Below are 21173 nucleotides of genomic sequence, written 5' to 3' on the forward strand. Positions count from 1 at the left end.
AAAATATAAATTAATAAGAATGTAAAGAGAAACCATAAATTTAAATTCGACCACTGTATTTTCATGTATTTCTGATTGTGCCCATACTTTCACTGATAAAAAACCCACACTTCTCACCTTCACTTTCAAGTTTTCAACACAGACACCATTTCAAAGCTAAATTCTCTCTCTCTTTATCTCCGTTACCTCTCTCTACCGTTACTCCGCTTTTCCCAGAGGGAAACTGTTCGAATTCGTAATTAGAAATGGAGTATTTTGCCGCTGATTATGCTGAATTCTCGTCGGCGGAAAATGGCAATTTCAGCAATGGCGTCCATTTCACGGTGGATGATTTGCTCGATTTTTCAAAGGAGGATGAGACAATGACCGACGCCTTTTTCGAGAGCTTGCCTGGAAATTCCGGCGATTCCTCCACTGTTACCGCCGTCGACAGCTGTAATTCCTCTGTTTCCGGCGGAGGAGACGGTCAATTCAACGGTAATATCAGCTGCCGCAGCTATAATGAACCGCAATTCTCCGGCAACGAGCTCTGCGTTCCGGTAATTTCCCCCTTTTCTAATTTTCAATTCGAATTTTGTATTTTCTTTTTTTTTTTGCTTTACTCTGCATGGAATTCCTTGAAACGTGTGCACCAGTATTGTGTGTGTTTTTTCCTTTTCCTTTTTCTTTTTTAACTCGCCGACAAATTTCCGGCGGCTAATTGTACTGTTGCAAATCGTGGTGAATTTAGGAATTCTTCAATTGAATTTCATATCCGGAAATGAATTAGGGCTAATTTTACTGTTTTTGGTAAAAAAAAAACACAGTATGATGATTTAGCTGAGCTGGAATGGCTATCGAATTTCGTGGAAGAATCATTCTCAACCGACGACCACCGCTTCATCCCCGCCGCCGCCGCCAAAAGCGCGTCACCCGGCACCTCCTCCTCCGCCATCGCCGGCCACTTTCCGCCGCCGTCGGTCTTCCCCTCCGACGTCTCCGTCCCCGGAAAAGCCCGCAGCAAGCGCTCCCGCGCGCCGCCGTGCGACTGGTCCTCCCGCCTCCTCCACCTCGCCGCCCCGCCGCCGGTCAAGCTGGAGCCCTCGGAGACCCCGGCCCGGAAATGCCTCCACTGCGCGTCGGAGAAGACGCCGCAGTGGAGGACGGGCCCGATGGGCCCGAAGACGCTCTGCAACGCGTGCGGCGTCCGGTTCAAGTCGGGCCGGCTCGTGCCCGAGTACCGGCCCGCCGCCAGCCCGACGTTCGTCACGGCCCGGCACTCGAACTCACACCGGAAAGTGATGGAGCTCCGGCGGCAGAAGGACGTGCAGAGGCAGCAGATGATCGGCCACGCCGCCGCGTCGGTATTCAACGGCTGCGATGAGTTCCTCATTCATCACCGGAGCGGCATCAACGGCCAGGATATGAGGCACGTGATCTAGCAACGGAGATTGGAGTGGTGGTCTGTGGTCCCCACCTTGCTAATTTTTAGTCTTAATTAAGTCATAACCTCGAAATTTTAGATATTTGAATTTTTAAAAACAGAAGTTGGAGGGAGAAGGAGATGGTTCCAATTCAATTGTAGAACATGTAATGCATATTTTTGTTCCTAAATTTTGAATTCACACTTTTTTTTTATAATATTAGATTTTTCACAATTTCAGTTTCTATGGTTGGTTGTGTACAAATACAACCATATTAGTGAAGTGTGGTTTGAGATTCCTCTGAAATGAGACATGTAACGAAGCCAATACAAAGGAGGTTTCGAGCTCATATTGATCAAGTATTCAGAATGAGAATCGTTATTTTGGTGCCTGGAGGAACCACACCAATTCATACCGAACTTGGTGGTTAAAGTAAAAAGGGCGAAATTAGGGTTTAGAATTGTTTGTTGAAAAAGTAAAGAGGGTGAATATTTTTGGAAGGATAAGACAAAGTGTGGATGAAGAAATACCGACTTAGAAAGTAGAGTAGGTTGCAATCATATTTCACATTTATTATCATCACTGTGATGACTCGAATCCTCGACCTATTAGTGAGATGCAAATATCTTACCAACAATTTGTCGTAGTTGATGTTAGTTTTCTCTTTGATGAGTAAATAAACTGAAATTTTTAAGATAAATTTGAACTCGAGACCTTCAACATAGTATACAACAACACATGTAGTTAATGGTAATTGTATTCATGGGAATGGGTGTAGAGCATATCTCAAGGAAAGCATGGGACCATTTAGGGGTCTATTTCTTGAAAGTTTGGGAATTTGCACATGGATGCCCCCTTCACCACAATCACTTCTCAATTTCAAGCAATATTTTCATCATAAATGCTTCCAATTATTGCCACCACTCAAAAAGAAAAAGAAACCAACAAATCAAGTAATTCAATCTTCAGTTTTTGATTGCTGCAAGATTGAAGGTTAGTATTTATGGGTTTATTTAAGGCTAACCTTCTCTTGTTTGTCATAAGTTAATTACTGAATAAATCGTTATTGCAGAAACTTTAATTTGATTGCAAGTAAATGAATTTTGCCTAATAAGTTATATGGTTTCCCTTTTTTAGTTTATGTTCATTGTACCTTTCAACTAGTATTACTACTTACTATGGAGTACCTCACAGAAAAAACAAGTATATTTATTATGTTTATGTCCCTTCTAAGATTAGAAGATTATATGTTTACGTTTATATCTATCCTTTATTTACTTTCTTTATTGATTCTAATGTATTTATAAATGATTCTATAGTCATACATTTTTCAGGCGGTGTGGTGGATTGAAAACTACGTAAAGTCAAGATGATGAATGCAATAAATTTTGGATATATGTAATTAAAAATTCATTTCTGTGGACATGACAAATTAAAGGGTGGCGTTTGAACACATATTTTCTAAATTAAAGAACTTTCTCTACCCCAAGATTTGCACTTTTCTTGGTTCTCACATCCCCCATGCCATTTTCTTTGGCTTTGAGAAAAAGAATGCTTCAAACTAAAAGATAAAAAATATTAAAAACATGAAAAAGAGTGATTTTTTTTCATTTTCTTCGAGATTTTTATCCCCATGTGTTACTCCCAACAAGTATGGGCAACAGCCCTCCAACCTTCTCCCGCCACGTCAGCACATACACTATAAATATTAATTGTAATTAATTCATTGGATTAATCTTCTCGCTACATTTAATACTAGTATTAACAAAGTAAACGTTAACATTGATTTCAGTGATTAATTAAAGTAATTACTTAGAAGAGTAATTAAGAAAGAATCGAAGAACATCGTGTGGTGTACGATGTATAGGGCATGGAAGTGCGTCCACAATCAAACGTGGGAACATTTCGAGATACATATTTAAGAATATTAGTAGCATTAAATATTTTGCTTAGGTATTTGATGATATTTGTTTCTTTTCTTGCTTGATTAAAATTATTGATTGAGCTAAGGTGTGATTTGAAGTAACATTGGGCCAAATCATTGCTAGACATTTGCCTACAGTGGGGCCCGTTATGTCCACCTTGGAAAATAGTAAATTCGAAATATTATTTAAATTAGGACTATTGAAATGAAACTGAATACTCCCCCGCCCCTCTGAATAAAATAAAATAAATTGATTGAAAAAGTTACTAGTAAATTACAAATTCTCTTTGTTATATTAGTATAACATTCGTATATGATAATATGAGAAATAGTCATATTTTCATGTGCGTAGATAATTTACTAATATAATCATTTTTCAGTCGGTTAATCTTTCGATAAACTCAATAGAATATAAAGTGGTGCTATCAATTTGCTTCAATTTAATGTACTTATGAGATAACTTCTCATTCCGGATAAGGCAAGGGAAATGAGTTGGGTTTTTCGAGGTTTTTATAGTTGGTTGTATATCAATAAGTATCATTAAGTTTGTATACTTTTTTTTGCAATGAAGTTTAATTAATTATTGGCAATATGGCATCTTAATAGGCTTCAAAATTTAGTTACACACGAGGACCCCATCACAATTATGGTTCTACATTTTCTAGTGGTTGAATTTGTTAAATAAAAGGCCAAATTAAATTAGTGTAAATCAAAGTAAGGGCTCAATATTTATAAATATATAGAGATGGAAGGACCAATATATTTTATAAGTAAATAAAATTAAACTTTACTCATGGTGGGTGAGCTATACTTAAGTTCACAACATTCACATACATATGAGTTAAAGAGTCAATATACACTTCCCTTGGTTGGAGCTTAATATATTGATTCTTCAATGATAATACATTTATTTATTGAAATAATGCTTTTTTTATGATAGTGACATATATATTGTCCTAAACTCAATGAAATCAAACACATCACACATAATTCCAAGTGGACATCTAAGTCCAAAGCAATCTATCTATTTCACTATATATCTTTGCCTTTCCAACACACATTGTGCCACTAGTTGAACTAGCCATTTCTAATCTTTAGAAACTAATGTACTTGCAAGTACAATGTATGTGAACCCAAATGAGTACAATACATATGCATACAACAAACTCATATCTATACATGCAATTGTAGATAATGTTTGTATGGGGGGTGGGGTGGTGGTATAGAGAGACATGCATGTGGAGTGGGGGAAGGGAAGCACATGGAGTTATGTGTGAAGTATGATGGTTGTGATAATATATCCAAATGGAATGGCAGTGTGTCTATGTCTGTCTAGGGATCTTTCCATGTTATTTGCTATTATTCTTGCCTCCACCTTCATACCTCTCACACTTACTTCCATCAATTCATTTTTTTATCCCTTGTGAATTAATTAGTTTAGGAGGTGTCAAAGATGTCCAATCTTTTTAAATAGTTTGACAGTTAGGAATATACAATGAAGGAACAATTGACATGGTTTTGTGGAACTAATTATATTTAATCATGGGTTGAATGGTAGGAAAATACTCAAATTTGTGGAAAAATATGAGCTAGCACTATCATCTTGGTGGTTGACCAAACTATATAAATAAACCAAATAATTTGGAGGATCTTTACAAGCTCTAACTGTTTGTCGGCTATATGTGACAAGATATTTGCCGCTAAATAATTTTTTTACTTTTATCATTTTTCGTAGATGATGGAATATTATTTGGCTCCAACCTATTATAATGTGGAGATATGTGTGAGAGTGCACACTAATAAAACTAGGGTCCTTGAACAAAGTAAAAGATCATATTAAACTGTGGGCAAATTAAGTGGAATGTCATTATTTAAAAGAGGGAACATCATTTTTTGTCCACGAACTTTGCCAAAGTATCATTTTAGGTCCGTGAACTTTGAAAATATCATTTTAGGTCCGTGAACTTTAAGTTAGTATCATTTGAGGTACTTTTTACTATTTCCAAGTTTTTTGGATGAAAATACCCTCAATACCTTAAAGTGTATATATTTTTAATAAATTTATCATATACTCATATTTTTTTATAAATATCTTTACAATATATTTTTGACAAATTTTCTAAATATAATTTGACCTTAAATATTATCACTTAATTTTGTGACATGCAAGTAAAATTGCTTCTTCAATTTTTATATTAATTATTTTTAAAAATTGAATAAAGAACTTTCTTTAATAATAAAAAATTGAATAAAGATCTTTTTATAAATATCTTTACAATATATTTTTGACAAATTTTCTAAATATAATTTGACCTTCAATATTATCATTTAATTTTGTGAGAAAAGATCTTTATTCAATTTTTTATTATTAAAGAAAGTTCTTTATTCAATTCTTAAAAATAAGTAATATAAAAATTGAAGAAGCAATTTTACTTGCATGTCACAAAATTAAGTGATAATATTTAAGGTCAAATTATATTTAGAAAATTTGTCAAAAATATATTGTAAATATATTTATAAAAAATTATGAGTATATGATAAATTTATTTAAAATATATACACTTTAAGGTATTGAGGGTATTTTCGTCCAAAAAACTTGAAAATAGTAAAATGTACCTCAAATGATACTAACTCAAAGTTCACGGACCTAAAATGATATTTTCAAAGTTCACGGACCTAAAATGATACTTTGGCAAAGTTCGTGGACCAAAAATGATGTTACCTCTATTTAAAAAGTCTACTTAGTTAAGCATATTGACATGGCCTATTTGGCCATATATATTATGAAGATAATTACTACTACTATAGTCGTGCTTGTCATGTTTTGGAACGTTTGGGCCAATACAAGAAGCTTGGTTACCCCTTTAGATAGTAATTATAGTAGTTCATAATATAGAATTAGCAAACATACATGTGGTTGGTTGGTGTCAACACATTTAGCTAAATATTTTAAATAAAATTTACATCGTGTAATTCACATTATATCTCAAGAGGAGGAGGCGATAGCATCGGAGAGGAGGTGCGGTTGCGGGGGCGAGGGGGAAGGAGAGAAGGCTAGTGGGGATACACGCACCAGAGTCTTTGTCTTGTACTCCATATAGAAATAAATATAATTTATAAGTTACGATTGATTTTCAACCAGGCTATATTCACTATTAAGAAAATATGGTTAGTAATACTTGATTGCAATCAATCATATAATCAAATTGGTTATACTTGATTATCAATTACTGCAGTTTTATTTGGTTAAAGAAAAGTTGGTTTTATTTTAATACTAATTCAAAACAAACATGTAGGAGTATTTCAAATCGAATTCAGTCTTTCAAATTTTCAAATTCATGACACCTTTTGTGACAAATTAAAATAAGTATTACCAAAATGAGCCATAAACTTATTTATTTCACTTCAATATTTTCGCATATATCCAAAATTTCAATAACGGTTATAAATATAATGATGCAAATACGAAATTACCCTCAAATTATGCTAAATTACCCTCAAATATAATTATGCTAAACTCGTTAGATTTCAAAAATTTGGGCGTGGAGCGACGCGTTCCTCTATAAAAATATGAAAAAATAATTTAAAATAAAATTAGGGTTTATCATATCTTCGCACTGTTGTCTGTTCACTGCTTTTTGAGGGAAATCTTCCTTAAAACCCTCCAAATTTAAATTCCTGTCACTAATTTTTGCCGTTGCAACAATCAGGTAATCGATTCTTTGTTCAATTCATTTTTGATATCGTGTTATTGCTTATTCACGTAATGTGTTCGATTGGATGATAGTACTACATTTCTGGAAATTTGAAATGGTGCTGGGTTTCAAGTTTCTGGCTTTCCGTTTGCTAATTTTTACTCTATGAGATGTTAGCTTCAATTGATTTGGCTCTATTTCAGCTCACATGTTATGTTTGTGCATTATCATATTTTTAGGTAGATTTCATGGAGCGTGGATTAGTGATTTTTTTTCTTGATGAATTATGTTATAGCTCCTTATGTGCGCGATGTGGATGGAAATTATTGATTATATTTAGCTTCTGCAATAATCTAATCGGTATAGAGATTCATGGTACGGTGAAATGGTATAAGAATCAGTTGAAGAGATTAATTTTGTGATACTGGACTTAGTCACTGTGATTTTGTCTCATTCATGTAAAACAAATGATCACAGGGTTGTAATTGATATTTTGTTCAATGATTCGATCATATTGGGCTCCTTATGATTTTATGAATGTTGCTTATGCAGGGAGGCACATAGACAAAATGAGTTCAAGTGTCCGCAGAACCCCCAGATCTGGGAGGCAGTCCCTGTTGTTTCAAGATTTAGCAACGCCCTCATCTCGACGGTCTGGGGGAAATTTTACAACTCCTGGACAGGCGGCTGCTGTTTCAGCACTGTGGCATGAAAATTTCTCCAACTCTGATCTTCCTCCTCCTCCCATTTTCACCCTTGAAGACCGCTTTGATTTTACTCCAGAGTCAGGGATCTCTGACTACCCAATGTCAGCAGAAGTAAAATCTGATCCTAGAACCCCTGGACAAAGTTTCGGCAGGGATCTTTCAACTCCTAAGAGCAAGCCGGATGCGAGCACTTCATATGGTGGAGCTAGCAAGCAGTCACAGCAGCAGAGCCCTATGGTTAGTTCAAACTGGTGGTCACCTGCCATGACTGGAGGTAGTGCCGAGATAGATGATAAAGGGAAAGGTTCACCTGTTGATGGTGTGGTTCAATCTGGTGCGTTGATAACACTGCCACCACCTAGGGAAGTCGCAAGGCCTGAAGTGCAGAAAAGTCTTGTACCAGTTGCGAATATGAATGGGAACATGAATGAGGAGGAATGGGTCACTGTCTACGGGTATGGTTTGATCCTTTATTTGTTTGTGTACCATTTTGTGAATTTTAAAGTGGAAATTATGCTAGACTGATAACTGGTTAGGTGCTGAAGAACCTCTATACGATAAGAATGGTTTACTGTTTTTGTTCTGATAGTTACTTATATCTTGCCGTTGCACAACTAAATTAGTTTAGTCATGCACATTTCCCCCCCTGACATAAAGTTCATATATCTTAATTACTTGCTGTTTCTACTGTGACACAATTTGTTTCTTGTAATTGTAGTCATTTCCCCACTTGCTGTCATGTTTCTTTGTCGACTGTTCTAATAAATACTATCTATAAGAATCTTCCCGTTTCTAATACACAATGCAATGGAAATTTGAGCATTTAGGAATACATTTAAGAAGCTCTTTTTAGTACACTATCAATTGCATCAACTTGTTTGTCCCATGTTCAACTTTGGGTTATGGTTGCATTCAGAATAGAATACCTTTTCATTTATGATCTCATAGAGATCAAACATAAAGTATCCTACCACTTTTCTTCTAGAGTTTTGATGTTAATCTCGAACTTCATATCCAGGTTTTTACCCGCTGATACAAATCTTATATTGCGGGAGTTTGAAAAATGTGGGGTGATTTTGAAACATGTTCCTGGCCCACGTGATGCTAATTGGATGCACATTTTGTATCAGGTTCTTTCCTACTTCCACATAACTGATATGCTTATTTATATATTTACTTCATTATTTTTCGTGCGATTCATGAGAGAATGCCATGATGTTTTGCTTATCATACATCCATTTGTTGGAACTGAATAAATAGTTTCTCAGGTTTCAATGAACTACTAGACTTGCCTACTTTCACTGTGATTAAATGGCATAGTAAATTGTTGTTGTAGAATCGGTTAGATGCTCAACGAGCCCTCAGCAAAAATGGAACGGAAGTAAATGGAGTTCTCATCATTGGAGTGAAGCCCGTGGATCCAAGGCAGAGCCAAGCACTAAATGAGAAACTCAACAATCAAGGATTCATGACATTACCGCCGGCCCCTTCCAATAGAAACGTGGAGTCGAATGGTTTCAAAGTCTCTCCATACCCATACTATCTGCAGAATGGCAGTTCAAATGCTAAGCAATCTTCTGGAACCATGGCCACTCCTGCAAAATCAATGGTGTCGAAAATTGCGGATTTGATGTTTGGTGTCTAGTTTATAATGCAATCACCTTACCAACATCTATACAGATAACAGATTCAGCCCATCTTGGTTCTTTTTAGAGAATGGAAAGATGTGACTATGCGCGCCAACCTCCTCTGGATACAACCAAGTAGTCAAGTCCCTTAATACTATCACATTGTTTAATTTTTTTAAATTTTAAATTCTTATTTTTATTACAGTATTTTAAATTTATGAATCATGCATACTAATAATCATAATAAATTTTAATGTAATTTTTAAAAACTGTGAATTTTATTTTATGTTGTAGTGTTTTGATATTATTATTATTATTATTTAATTAATAAATTGTTTACTTTAATTTAAAATCGATATAATTTGAGAGCATTAATAATATTCTCATATTTCAAAACTTATAGTAATAACAAATCCATCGTAAATAAAAAAATTGGATTCTCAAAAAATATGGAGTATTCCGTAGCAAATTATTCTGGAAATTTAAGCTACTATAATTCATAGTATCTGTCAACCAATTAAATGAAAGGAAAGCTGGTCTTCCGAGTTTTGAGCTTGTCAAATCTGAAAACAAGCTCATCTCACTCCAACAATGGTTGATGCGATGGAGGTTAAGAAAATATAATAAACGAAAAAGAAAAGAAGCAATAAAACAAAGTGTCATCGATCACAGGCCACACTGAGCAGTGAGCACTATAGGTTCACGCCTTCACGGGCAGCAGTCAAAATCCATTTGACCCCTCCACCCCCTCTCACCACCCGCCACGTGTCAATTCCTTCACTCTATAAACACTCTCTCTCCCCTTCCCACTCCAACAAACTACACAAATCAATCCACCAATTCATTCATTCCAAAAACAATGAAAAAAGTGCCGGAGGTGACCGTCCAGCTGCCGGAGACGAAGACAGCCGCCGAGAACGTCGGCCACCGGAAAAGTGACGTCATGCACGGCGCGATCCGGCTTGTCTGCCTGCTGACGAGCGTGACGGCGCTGGCGGTGATGACGACGGCCAAGCAGGCCTCCAGCATCTCCCTCTACGGCTTCAGCTTGCCGCTCTACTCCAAGTGGTCCTTTGCCGACTCCTTCGAGTAAGTCTACTACTTCCACAGAATAAATTAATAAGAAAAAAATATATTTCTATTTTTAGAAATATTTCATCAATATTTTCTATATGCTCCTACTTTTTTTAAATACTCCCTATTTTCTTGAAATAATACTGTATCTCTTTTTGCTATTTTAAGTTGCTATTTCTTGAAATAATACTGTAATGGTTAATAAGAAAAAATATATTTCTATTTTTAAAAATATTACACTTTGAACGATTGTGGTATAAGAGTAAAACGATTAATATTAAGTATTATTTGGCTTTGTTTATTTTGAGTAGCTATTACTCATTGTAATGGAGACAAATTCAGTTAGTTTTTGCTTGATTCGCGCAATATTTTGAATAAAAACAAGGGCCCGTGAACCACCAACTAGTTCAAATATTTTGTTTGGACTTATATTCACCAATCTTATTACATCAGTTTTAATAAAAATTAGCAATGTACTGCATACTTATGTTACTATAAATGGTAAATGAGTTTATGTATTGATGTAATATACCTAGAGATTGATTGTAGTATAAACGAAAATGGACTATTTTTCAAGGACAACGGGAGTGAGTGTAATAACAATGTTTGTGGCACAATATATATATATAGGTATCTTGTTGGTGTATCGGCAGCTGTGGCCGTTCATTCCTTGCTCCAATTGCTCATCAATGTCACTCGGATGCTTCGTAAATCTCCTCTAATTCCTTCTAGAAATCATGCATGGCTCATTTTTGCCGGTGACCAGGTATTTACCTAGCCCGAAACCTTTTGTAAAACGGGTCAAGATTTCGAGATACTCTTAGAATCTTGATTCATCTAGCCGTCTTACACAAATAACCCTAAAATGCAAGATATCACATTTGAATACGAATTATATTTTGTTGCAGATATTTGCATACATGGCTATGAGCGCAGGATCAGCAGCATCGGGTGTGACAAGCTTGAACCGGACGGGTATCCACCATTCAGACTTGCCGAATTTCTGCAAGCCATTGCAAGTTTTCTGTGACCGGGTGGCGGTCTCCATAGCCTTCACGTTTTTCACGTGCTTCTTGCTCGCCGTTTCTGTGGTCCTCGACGTAGTTCGCCTCTCTAACTGCTAAATTAACCTGCAATAATTCGGATTTTGCAGTTGCCGTATGATGATAGTGATGTACTTTTCGATGATCTAAAATGTCTTATTAATTTGGATTCTCCATCTTATCTATCTGTCTATCTATCTCCCAATCTAGCTTCATTTGATTTAATAACGTGCTAGTTGAGATATTGAATCTTGATGCTTCATGATATCTATTTAAGATTCTTAGTTCGGTAACATGCCTATGTTTAGTTAGGTACTTATTTAATAGTACAATCTAGACCACCAATCATGTTCACGTGCACTAGTCTTAATTACTAGTACTTCATTTCATGGTAATTTGAATCACCAATTCATTCGTCCTTCGTTATTTTGAGTTACTTCAATCATGGAGTAAAATGAAGTGTTCACAGACTTCACTTACCCTATAATCTCTCACGAATGTCTACTAAAATTCGTATTACTATAATTTAATATACACATTATTTTGTGCTCCTACTAAAGAAGTACTAGTAGTTTTTTAATTTATTCAGATAAATATAAAATAATTCAAAATCAATAGCACATCTTAGATCATGAATTCACACAATTTTCTGTGCTGAATAAGAAGCCGACCAATAAAAAGGTAGCCCATTTGAGAAGATGTGGAAATTTTTGAAAACTGATGTTTTGATTCCAATTTTTCATTTTTAGAAAACAAATTTTCAAATGTTAAACTATTACATTTAACATTTTCATTGGCTCCGGTGGTCCATGAAATCACAACTTCCACCACTACACAAAACCACCAGTAACCGCCGTGCTCCACCACCTCCCTCTCCTATTTCAGAAAATCTCAACCACTACTATTATTACACCACGCCTAAACTCCACAGATTAACATTAACCTCTGCAAAATTTTGTTTCAACAAATTGATCAAAAAATGGCTCCTCCTATGGTTTCCTGCTTCTCCACTCTGCTCCTACTAATCATCTCCGTCGCGGCGGACGAGTTCAAGGTCGGTGGCGACGAGGGCTGGCGTGAGCCCACTGTCGCCAACGAGACCGACATGTACAAAAAGTGGGCCGAAACCTTGAGATTCCATGTCCAAGATTCCCTACGTAAGTAGATGCTACATCTGGTGAAATATATCGAATTATGCATTATTTATTCTACCTTTTATATCCTACAATGCTACTTCTAATCTTATATGGAAAAATTAAGGTTTTGTTTACAAGAATGATTCGGTTATGGTGGTGGAGAAATCGGGATACTACCACTGCAACTCAAGCAAGCCGGCCTCGGTTTTCAAGGACGGGAACACGGTGATCGATCTGGAGCGACCCGGGCCGGCGTATTTCGCGAGTGGAGATCCGGGTCACTGCAAGAACGGGCAGAGGTTGCTCGTGGAGGTCGTAACGCTGCACCCGATTTCCGGGTCGTCGCCCCCCACACCGTCCCCATCTGGAGCTGTGGGGTCTACATCGGTTGTGGCTCAACTGGTTTTGCTTTATCTTCTTGTTGTTGCTGCTTCTAGGCATGTTTAAGTTGGTATTAATCTGGTGAATTAGTGTTTTTGGAAAGTATGTTTATTTAACTTGTTTGTTGTAATTGTGTTTTGAATATTTGATGTGTGTTTTTTCGTTATTGATGGTTTTGTGCTATTTGAGTTTGTTTTAATTGTCTTATTACTATTATCTGTCTATATAGTTTCACAAAAAATGGATTTGAAGTTATATACTGTAAATTAGGCATACTCAGCATGAAATTCGATGTTTTAAGTCATAAATTCTCAAATGATTAAACAAACATTATTAGCATGACTATAAAGTCGTATCAATATATGCAAAATCATAATAAACAAAAAACTGAAAAAAATAAATAAGAAAATAAGAGCATGCTAATGTTTTTCATTCTTCTTTAAAGAAATGCTAAAACTCTCATTCAAAAGCATTGAGATATTTTATTTTGCATTTTCTTTAGGAAAATCCTCTGTTTATAAAAATGCAGTAGATGAAGAATTCTTCGCCAAAATTTCTTAATAAAGATGAAATTGAGAACAAAAAACTCAAATTTCTGGAAATCAAAACATGATATAAGCTACAAACACAGCAGACAAATCCTAAAATGGAAAAAGAGCAAATTACCGAGATTCAGAAAACTCATTCGATGAATTCGCCTCTTCAATCTTCTTTCTCCTATTCAACTCTTCTTCGTACTTCTTCAATCTCTCCTCCCACATCTCCTACGCAAACACAAATTGATGCAATTTCAACACAGATATACCAGAACTACTGATGGATCGAGAGCGAGGAGAATCGGAAACGTAAGAAACAAACCTTGTACTTGAGCTCAGCGCGGTGCATAAAATAGAATCCGGCAATTCCACCGACTATAGTGCCTGAGATAATCCTAAAATAGCCCCATATCGAAGCATTCATCGCCTCCTTCTCCGATCGGACAAAGCAGATCTACAATTTTCCGAAGGTGCGTGAAAGAAGAGCTGAGAAATCGAATGGATTAACAAATCTCGCCGGGAACCCGCGGCGGAGACGCCGAATTTGTGCACGAAATCGCGATGAGAAATAGGGATACGACTGTGATTCGACTGAATGTTTGATTTTTCTGTGGTTTTTTTTGGTTACATTGAAATTGGGCCTTTCTTAATGGGCTTAAGTTATACATAAATAATACTGGGCCTTTATAAATAGCCCATTAGTTAGAGTAAAAAACAGTTTAATGCTATCATAAATGGAAAAAAAAACCTTCATCGATTATGCATAGTTTTTTAACGATAAATTATGTACAAGTGTGGCACGAAATTTAATTCGATTGGGTATATTTTCATAGGCGACGAATATTATAGTATAATGAAGAAATGAGGATTGACTATAAATCAATCAGAGAATTTGTCCTATTAATCTAGAAATTCTATGACTAATTAGACTAACTAGGAGATTTATTGGACATCACAACTAGAAAGTTAAAAAAAGAGAGAGAGAGAGAATGATTCTAAATAAGAAATAGTTGCTTGTGTATTGAGTCTTTTCAAGAAATCATGATTATTATAATTAATTGGTTATCTTAATGATAATTACACTTTAACTAATGGACGTGAGCTACTTTATTGATAGTCTTTTAATACATTTGACAAGAAAACTAATCACCCAAATAGATTAGTGAAATAACAATTTTTCTTTCTTTCTTCTCTTATTTTTATGAAACAATTTATTATACAGATGGCACTATTGAAAACAACTAAAATTTAATTTAATACTTAGCAGGCATTATTATGAAACTAATCAATTTTTTCGTATTAATTACTATTATCTTATTTTATAAATCACATATATAGAGATTAGAGAGCAATTCATATTGAGTGTGAAACTCTTATTGAGGGTTGAACCATAAACATCTTAGTTAAGAGCCTAATTAATAAATAAACTAGTATATTGGACAAATTAAATTTCATATAAACTCTTCGTGGCCTATAAAGACAATATTGTACATATGCACTAATGTATATAACCTATACATAGAGTAGACCAATTACAACATTTTCATATTTTGATACATAAAGTAGTGTATTGATTGATTAAAATGTCATGTACGAGCGTTACATCATATACCAACTAATTTCCATATTTAATTTAACAGAATGAGTGACGCATGCATGCATGCATGCAAAAAAATCTTAATCAGTTTTCATTCCAGAAATGGTGTTAGATTAGAATTGTCAATTTTGAGCGACAACGATGATTAGATCTTTTGGAAAATGAAAATTATTATTTATAATTCGATATTTGAGTTAGGTCAAAAATATCTCAATCTTGAATTAATTTCAAAAGTTTACTTAATTCCCTCAAGTCAATTTCTTGAACCATCGGCCGAATTGTCGTATTAATACTACTACTATCTATTGAACTTTGAGCTTGTATCCAATTTCTTGCAATTATAGTATTTTTATTTAAATCAAAACTGGCGTGATAAATTAATGTATCAAAATAACGTCTTTTATTAATAAAACATAACATATAATGAAAAAAAAGTTCTACTTTTTGCCGTATATATATAATCAGTCTAAAACATTACTTAATGTTTTATTTTAATTGCGCGTGTGTTGAGGGGTCATCAATTGATTTTTTTTTTAACTACCAAATCAAATTAGAGGACTAATTTATAAACCTGATTGTTTAACAAATCAAAATAATGATACAAAAGATTATAAGCATATCATGAGCTGTTATTCAGCAATTATGACAAATAATTTGACAGCTTATTAAACTTCAACTATAATACGACTTTTTCTAATCATTTTGCTACCACATGTATATATAAATATTTTTCGTTTTATGATTTAGATGGGTATAATTTATTAAAAATATTAAAATAATTTTATGTTGTCGGTTAGTCAAACAACATGAATTGAAAATAATTTGTGTTGCTCGTGGATGCAAAAAGTTAGGAGTCTAGATTGTTACAATTCAATAACTTGCAAATCCTTGCAATTAGAAATGACTAACTAAGTTATCACCAAACTAATGGTAAATTGAATTGTCATTAGCCACAGTTATTGGTTGGATATTTAATTAGGTATTAGAATTTTAATGATTGGTCAAAAGTAAAATGGCCATATATGCATTACTTCATCCGTGTTTGGTTGGTGGTGTAAATTAGGGGTTAATACTTAATAGTGTTCCATTTAATTAATTGATGCTTAATTAAAGCGTTTAACCTTAATTTTCTACATACCCTTCAAAATTAAATAACAATTGGTTATGCTTTGTATAGTTGCAACTTCTTCATGAACTGGTTTGGAGCGATTTATTAATAAATCAATTTTATCATCAAATATATATTTAAATAACTGATTTATTCTTACGTATTTTAATAGGTCAACGCAAAGATTTTTTCATGCAAATAAAATTGTTGAAATCCCAATATATATCCCACATGATACGATGTATCTCCAGTCTGGAATTATTTATTAGAACGTGATTCAGGTTTGGACTTTTGTCCTATTAAATAAAGTCAATTTAATATTTTTGTGTTTATTGAGGATTGGAAATATTTTATTTTATGTCAATACATTGACATTCCTCAACTTGACGAGCAAAAATTCCATGGTCCATTTATACCAAGTTGGCATAATGAGTTGGTGTACCTCACCAATAGCTCATTGACAAATGTAAATAAAAAAAGTTTCATATGCCACATCAATTAAACACCAAATCAATAAAAATAATTGCACAAAATAGACATGTATTAATCATGGAAAGTTAGATTATACTACTACTCTTACATATGGAATTTATCATCACAAAATATTAGAATAGGCGTGTAATATATATGCATATTGACCTTTTAATGTAATACTACTTAATATTTCACACATAAAAAATTAATCATAGTATTACATTATTTTTCATGCCAAGAAAAATAGTATTTATAGTATTTTTCATAGTATTTACACATAAAAAATTAATCCTCCGCCGTCTCCTCCTCGCCGCCGACGGCGTGTGTGATCGGTAATATCATACCTTCCGACCACGACCTCGCCACTGACGCTGATGTTACGGCTTTTCCTCCTCCATTTGCCCCGATTTCGTCTTCGCCGCTGTTTGTGAGTGGTGGACCGATGCTACCCACCGGAGAGTCGGTGAAGGCAACTCGATCCCCTCCTACTACGGCTGCTGTTGCTCTCCCACTACCTCCGCCGCCGTTGTTCCAATTTGAACCCCCCCCGGTTCTGTCGAGCCTTTTTCATCTCCTCCCACCACTCCGGGAATCCATGGAGGTGAAAACACGATTCTTTTGTGTGTTTCTTCCCCTCACAGTGCATGCACACCATTTTGCTTTTGTCCTCTTCCCGTCGGTAGGTTTTGGAAGGCGGTGGAGGCGGCGGATTTTGTGAGGTAGGGTTTCGGTTTCGGTCGAATACTCCTAGTCCGACGCCGATTCCCGGATCCTCCGATGTTGGGTTTATCAGTCTCTCGTTGACGTACTCGCGCCTGACCATTCCGTAAGCCTTCCTTGCGGTTGGTATTGGATCCAGGTTTAGGATCTCTCTTTTAATCTTGTCGTACCGGTCATCCAATGCCATACAAACTGGTATAATCTGTGTCGTTGTATGTGTTGGTTTTACTTGTCAATGCTGGATGGTGTATCCATGGGGTTTGGATCTCGGGTGTCGATGGAGATCCACAAATCCTGGAGTTTCTGCCATAAGTTTTCTAATGACATATTCCCCTGTTTCAGGCTGTAGGCTTGCCTGTGTAGATCGGAGATTTGGAACTGGTCCGCGCCGCTCCCGTACGTAGTGGCCAGACTCTCCCATAAGTCGTGAGTCGTTGAGTATTGGGATACCTCATTTACGAGGCTGGCGTCAATATTTCCGATGATGCAATTAAAGCAGCAGTCATCTCGTTGCTGCCATCGGGTGTATGTCGGGTCAGTCGGTAGTGGTGGGTCTGGAACTCCAGAGATGTGAGAGGCCAGCCCTTTTCCACCGATGGCCCGTCTCATCAGTTTCGCCCATAGGGGATAGTTATCCCCATCGAGCTTGGTGGCGATGTGTACTTCGCCTAATGATTCTGGATGGGATGAAGGCTCCTGGTTTGATGATTTTTGAGACCCATTCAGTCTCAAGAATTCAACAAATTGCTCTGCTAAGAGGGTTATTGATTGATTGTTGGATGGGGTTTCTGACATTTGGTTGGTTGTTTGTTTTGCAATCTTAAAAGGTCGGGAAAGGTACCGAGACTGTGATGATACTTTTCTGAGTCTCGATCCCGGGATAAACCTGCTCTGATACCATCTTAAAGATGGTGATCGAGAGAGGTGAAATTTGCAGGATGCATAATGACGAAAAGAATAAGAGAAGAAGATTGATAATGGTTTTATTTCTTTGATGTATTGCATAGTGATTTACAGCCTTAGTTATATAGGCATAGCTTATATCTAACTATGGAAATACAATTAGTATGTAATCAATTATGTATCAAACACGAGATTTATGAAATCATGAAATTATTCTGCAATCTTCTATTCTTGAAAAGTATATCTTCTAATATGTTTTGACATTAATAAGAGTATTGTAGAAGTGTCTATATCACCAATAATGTTGACAAATAAATGAAATGTTTACGTGGCGGCAATTGGGAGAACCGTCATGGCCATAATAATCATCCATCATTAGTCCTACTCCTACAAGTGTTATCTTCAAAAAAAATAGACATCTTAGAAATGACAGTTCTTTATTTATATCTTTACCACTAACCTTTTCTTTTGTTGTTTAATTATCTAGCTCTTCCAAAAGGGCCCTCATTAATAAATTAAAAAAACTAACAGTAATTGTCTGTGAATCGAGGGATCTAGCTGTCAAGTTTAACTTCCAAAATTTCTAGTAATTGGTTGAATTTTCTATGAAATTCGACTACAATAATGCGGTAGTGATATTAATAATTAATTAAAGGAAAAGATGTCGATCATACGAGGATAATAAATAAACAATATTATCTACGTGATCCATTTAAGTAAGAATTTTCTGAAACGACAAAAAGTAATTTCTATTTAGCATATATTCAAATATAATTATGACTATTTAGAATGCCTTTCTAATTAAACTCACTGCAAATAAAATAAACTACATCAAAGAAAATATCCTAACAGAGAACTATTTATGCCAATAATGTTGTGAAAGTGCATCACTCTCTAAAAGTTAAAATGTTTATGTACGATGTTCAAATGATTATAGACTACTAAATTAATTAATTAATTAATTAATTAATTCGTGTTAAAGGACAGGTAATTACTGGTTCAGCCATCATATCCTTTATTTTCCAACTTCAAAAGAAGTTCCCAAATTTGTATAATTAAAAATCATTAATATTAACATTTTGCATATGAATCTTGTTAAATCAATTTTTTCCCCTAAACATGAGCTCCCAATTACAATTAAGCTAAAAAAAGTAAGACTACTAACTATTTCTTTTTTTTGCATTTTTACGCCATATTAAGCAAAAATATACACTAAAAAAAACTATGTAAACCAACCAAGCAAATACGTAATAATTATTTATTAAAAACAGAGAAAAAGAGGTATACACTCATATAGACAAAATGAGTAAATGACCAAGTAAATATTAATCCACTCGAAACTAGAAAAATTAAGTAAAGTAATGAAAAAGATCGAAAAATGAGTAATATAAACAATATAGAAATTTTGATAGTAGTAGTAATAAAAAACAAGACTGTACAAGTACCAAAGCATAAGGCACACCTACTAAATTTAGCAAGTCCACTTGAGATTCTCATAGCTGACTGAGATCAAACTCCGGCCGCCGCCGCCGCCGCCGCCAATTTCGTCGTAGAAGTACTCATAAAAACTCCTATCCAACTCCCACCACGGCGGTTGCAGCCACCTCTCCTCCGAGTCAACCACCGCCAACTCGCCCCCCGACTCGGTCGACTCGTAGCTTCCCTCCAAACTCGGCAACTCAATGATCTCCCCAAGCTCCTCCGAGTCCGACCCCTCGCCGCCGGCGGATGTCACCGTCGACGACGACGGCGAGGGCAATGCGCCGCCGAGGTCCTCCATTGCCGCCGCCTTCGCTGCAGCGGCCTGGACGTCGCGGGGCGAGAGCGAGTCGGGCCGCGGCAGCGACTCAGTGAGCTGGGGGAAGTTGAGGATCGCCGAGTCGCCCTTGATGCACGCGGCCGCCACGTCGTGGGCCCGCGCCGCCATCTCCGCCGTGGGGTAAGTCCCGAGCCAAATGCGGGACTTCTTCCGCGGCTGGCGGATTTCGGAGACCCATTTCCCCCAGCTCCGCATTCTCACCCCTCTGTAAATCGGGTGCTTGTTTCCGCTCTTCTTCTTGCTCTTGGCTGACTCGTGAGTCGACTCGGCCCGCTCAGCCATTTTGTTTTTTTATTTATTTTTTATTTTGATAGGGTGGGAATATTCTTGATCACATGTAGTTGTGAGGAAGGAAGAAATTTATATAGTGACGAAAAATAAAAAAGAGTGTTAGTTCAGGTGTGATTAAGCGTCTAGATTTGGGACAAATTTGGGAAACATGATTGAAAAACAAACAAATTAGAGAGACAAAGAAAAAATTTAAGTGTACGTTGGAATGTGAAAACGATGGGCCAAAGCACTTAATTTTGAGAAAAATTGTAGGTTGCACGCACACACATATGGAGAGAGAGAGAGATCAAAGTGTGACATCTTAATTACATCACACATTTGCCATTTTAAATATTTCACGAGTTTATTTATAATGATTTATTACTTAAATTGAAATATTTTGATGTATGCAATTTCTACACTCTGACCAATCAATTTGTTCCATATATTAACTGCACGCGGCAAGTTTTGCTCTTTTTTATTGAAATTGTCTTTTTGTTCAATTTGCCAAATATTACTACATGTTATTCTTATGATTGCTGGTTGCGCATAACAAGACAATGACAAATACATACCACCATATCCCATATATATTTATTGCAAGTGTATCCAAAAATTTGATAAGAGTAAAATTATTTGATAGTAGGGCTAACAAGAAAAATTCTCACTACGCTATTTATAACATGTGTGAAGTATTTTTCATCGTCATCATTCAAATTAATTCTGGTTCACAAATAGAGGAAAACGCGACTTAA

At 35.7% G+C, this 21173-nt stretch overlaps 5 protein-coding genes across 6 annotated transcripts; 3 read left to right on the forward strand and 2 right to left on the reverse strand.

Moving 5' to 3' along the window:
- The first annotated feature begins 120 nt into the window (after positions 1-120).
- Positions 121-1637, forward strand: LOC121766370 (GATA transcription factor 4-like). The gene is made up of 2 exons (XM_042162654.1): positions 121-539; positions 807-1637. Exons 1-2 carry the CDS (start codon positions 246-248, stop codon positions 1419-1421), a joined length of 909 nt encoding a protein of 302 aa, XP_042018588.1. The 5' UTR covers positions 121-245; the 3' UTR covers positions 1422-1637.
- Positions 1638-6881: 5244 nt separating this feature from the next.
- LOC121767147 (nuclear pore complex protein NUP35-like) lies at positions 6882-9626 on the forward strand. Its single transcript, XM_042163351.1, has 4 exons — positions 6882-7037; positions 7575-8184; positions 8748-8859; positions 9066-9626. The coding sequence occupies exons 2-4, from the start codon at positions 7592-7594 to the stop codon at positions 9372-9374; spliced, it is 1014 nt and encodes a 337-aa protein (XP_042019285.1). The 5' UTR covers positions 6882-7037; positions 7575-7591; the 3' UTR covers positions 9375-9626.
- A 519-nt stretch (positions 9627-10145) lies between these two features.
- LOC121767118 (CASP-like protein 3A1) lies at positions 10146-11655 on the forward strand. Its single transcript, XM_042163312.1, has 3 exons — positions 10146-10446; positions 11062-11197; positions 11340-11655. Exons 1-3 carry the CDS (start codon positions 10217-10219, stop codon positions 11553-11555), a joined length of 582 nt encoding a protein of 193 aa, XP_042019246.1. The 5' UTR covers positions 10146-10216; the 3' UTR covers positions 11556-11655.
- Positions 11417-14154, reverse strand: LOC121767119. Of its 2 annotated transcripts, none has more exons than XR_006043040.1 (3): positions 13850-14143; positions 13658-13755; positions 11417-11561 (listed from the first exon to the last, which is right to left on the reverse strand). XR_006043040.1 is itself a non-coding variant. In XM_042163313.1 (3 exons), exons 1-3 carry the CDS (start codon positions 13949-13951, stop codon positions 12447-12449), a joined length of 381 nt encoding a protein of 126 aa, XP_042019247.1. In that variant the 5' UTR covers positions 13952-14154; the 3' UTR covers positions 11794-12446. The 2 variants fall into 2 exon arrangements, 1 of the variants encoding a protein (XP_042019247.1); XM_042163313.1 differs by lacking the exon at positions 11417-11561 and adding an exon at positions 11794-12627 and having other exon boundaries at positions 13850-14154.
- Positions 14155-19573: 5419 nt separating this feature from the next.
- On the reverse strand, positions 19574-20664 carry LOC121767632 (ethylene-responsive transcription factor TINY-like). Its single transcript, XM_042163957.1, has one exon. It carries the CDS (start codon positions 20428-20430, stop codon positions 19801-19803), a length of 630 nt encoding a protein of 209 aa, XP_042019891.1. The 5' UTR covers positions 20431-20664; the 3' UTR covers positions 19574-19800.
- Positions 20665-21173: the final 509 nt, after the last annotated feature.

This window comes from Salvia splendens, chromosome 15 (assembly GCF_004379255.2).
Source record: "Salvia splendens isolate huo1 chromosome 15, SspV2, whole genome shotgun sequence".
Taxonomy (NCBI): Eukaryota; Viridiplantae; Streptophyta; class Magnoliopsida; order Lamiales; family Lamiaceae; genus Salvia; species Salvia splendens.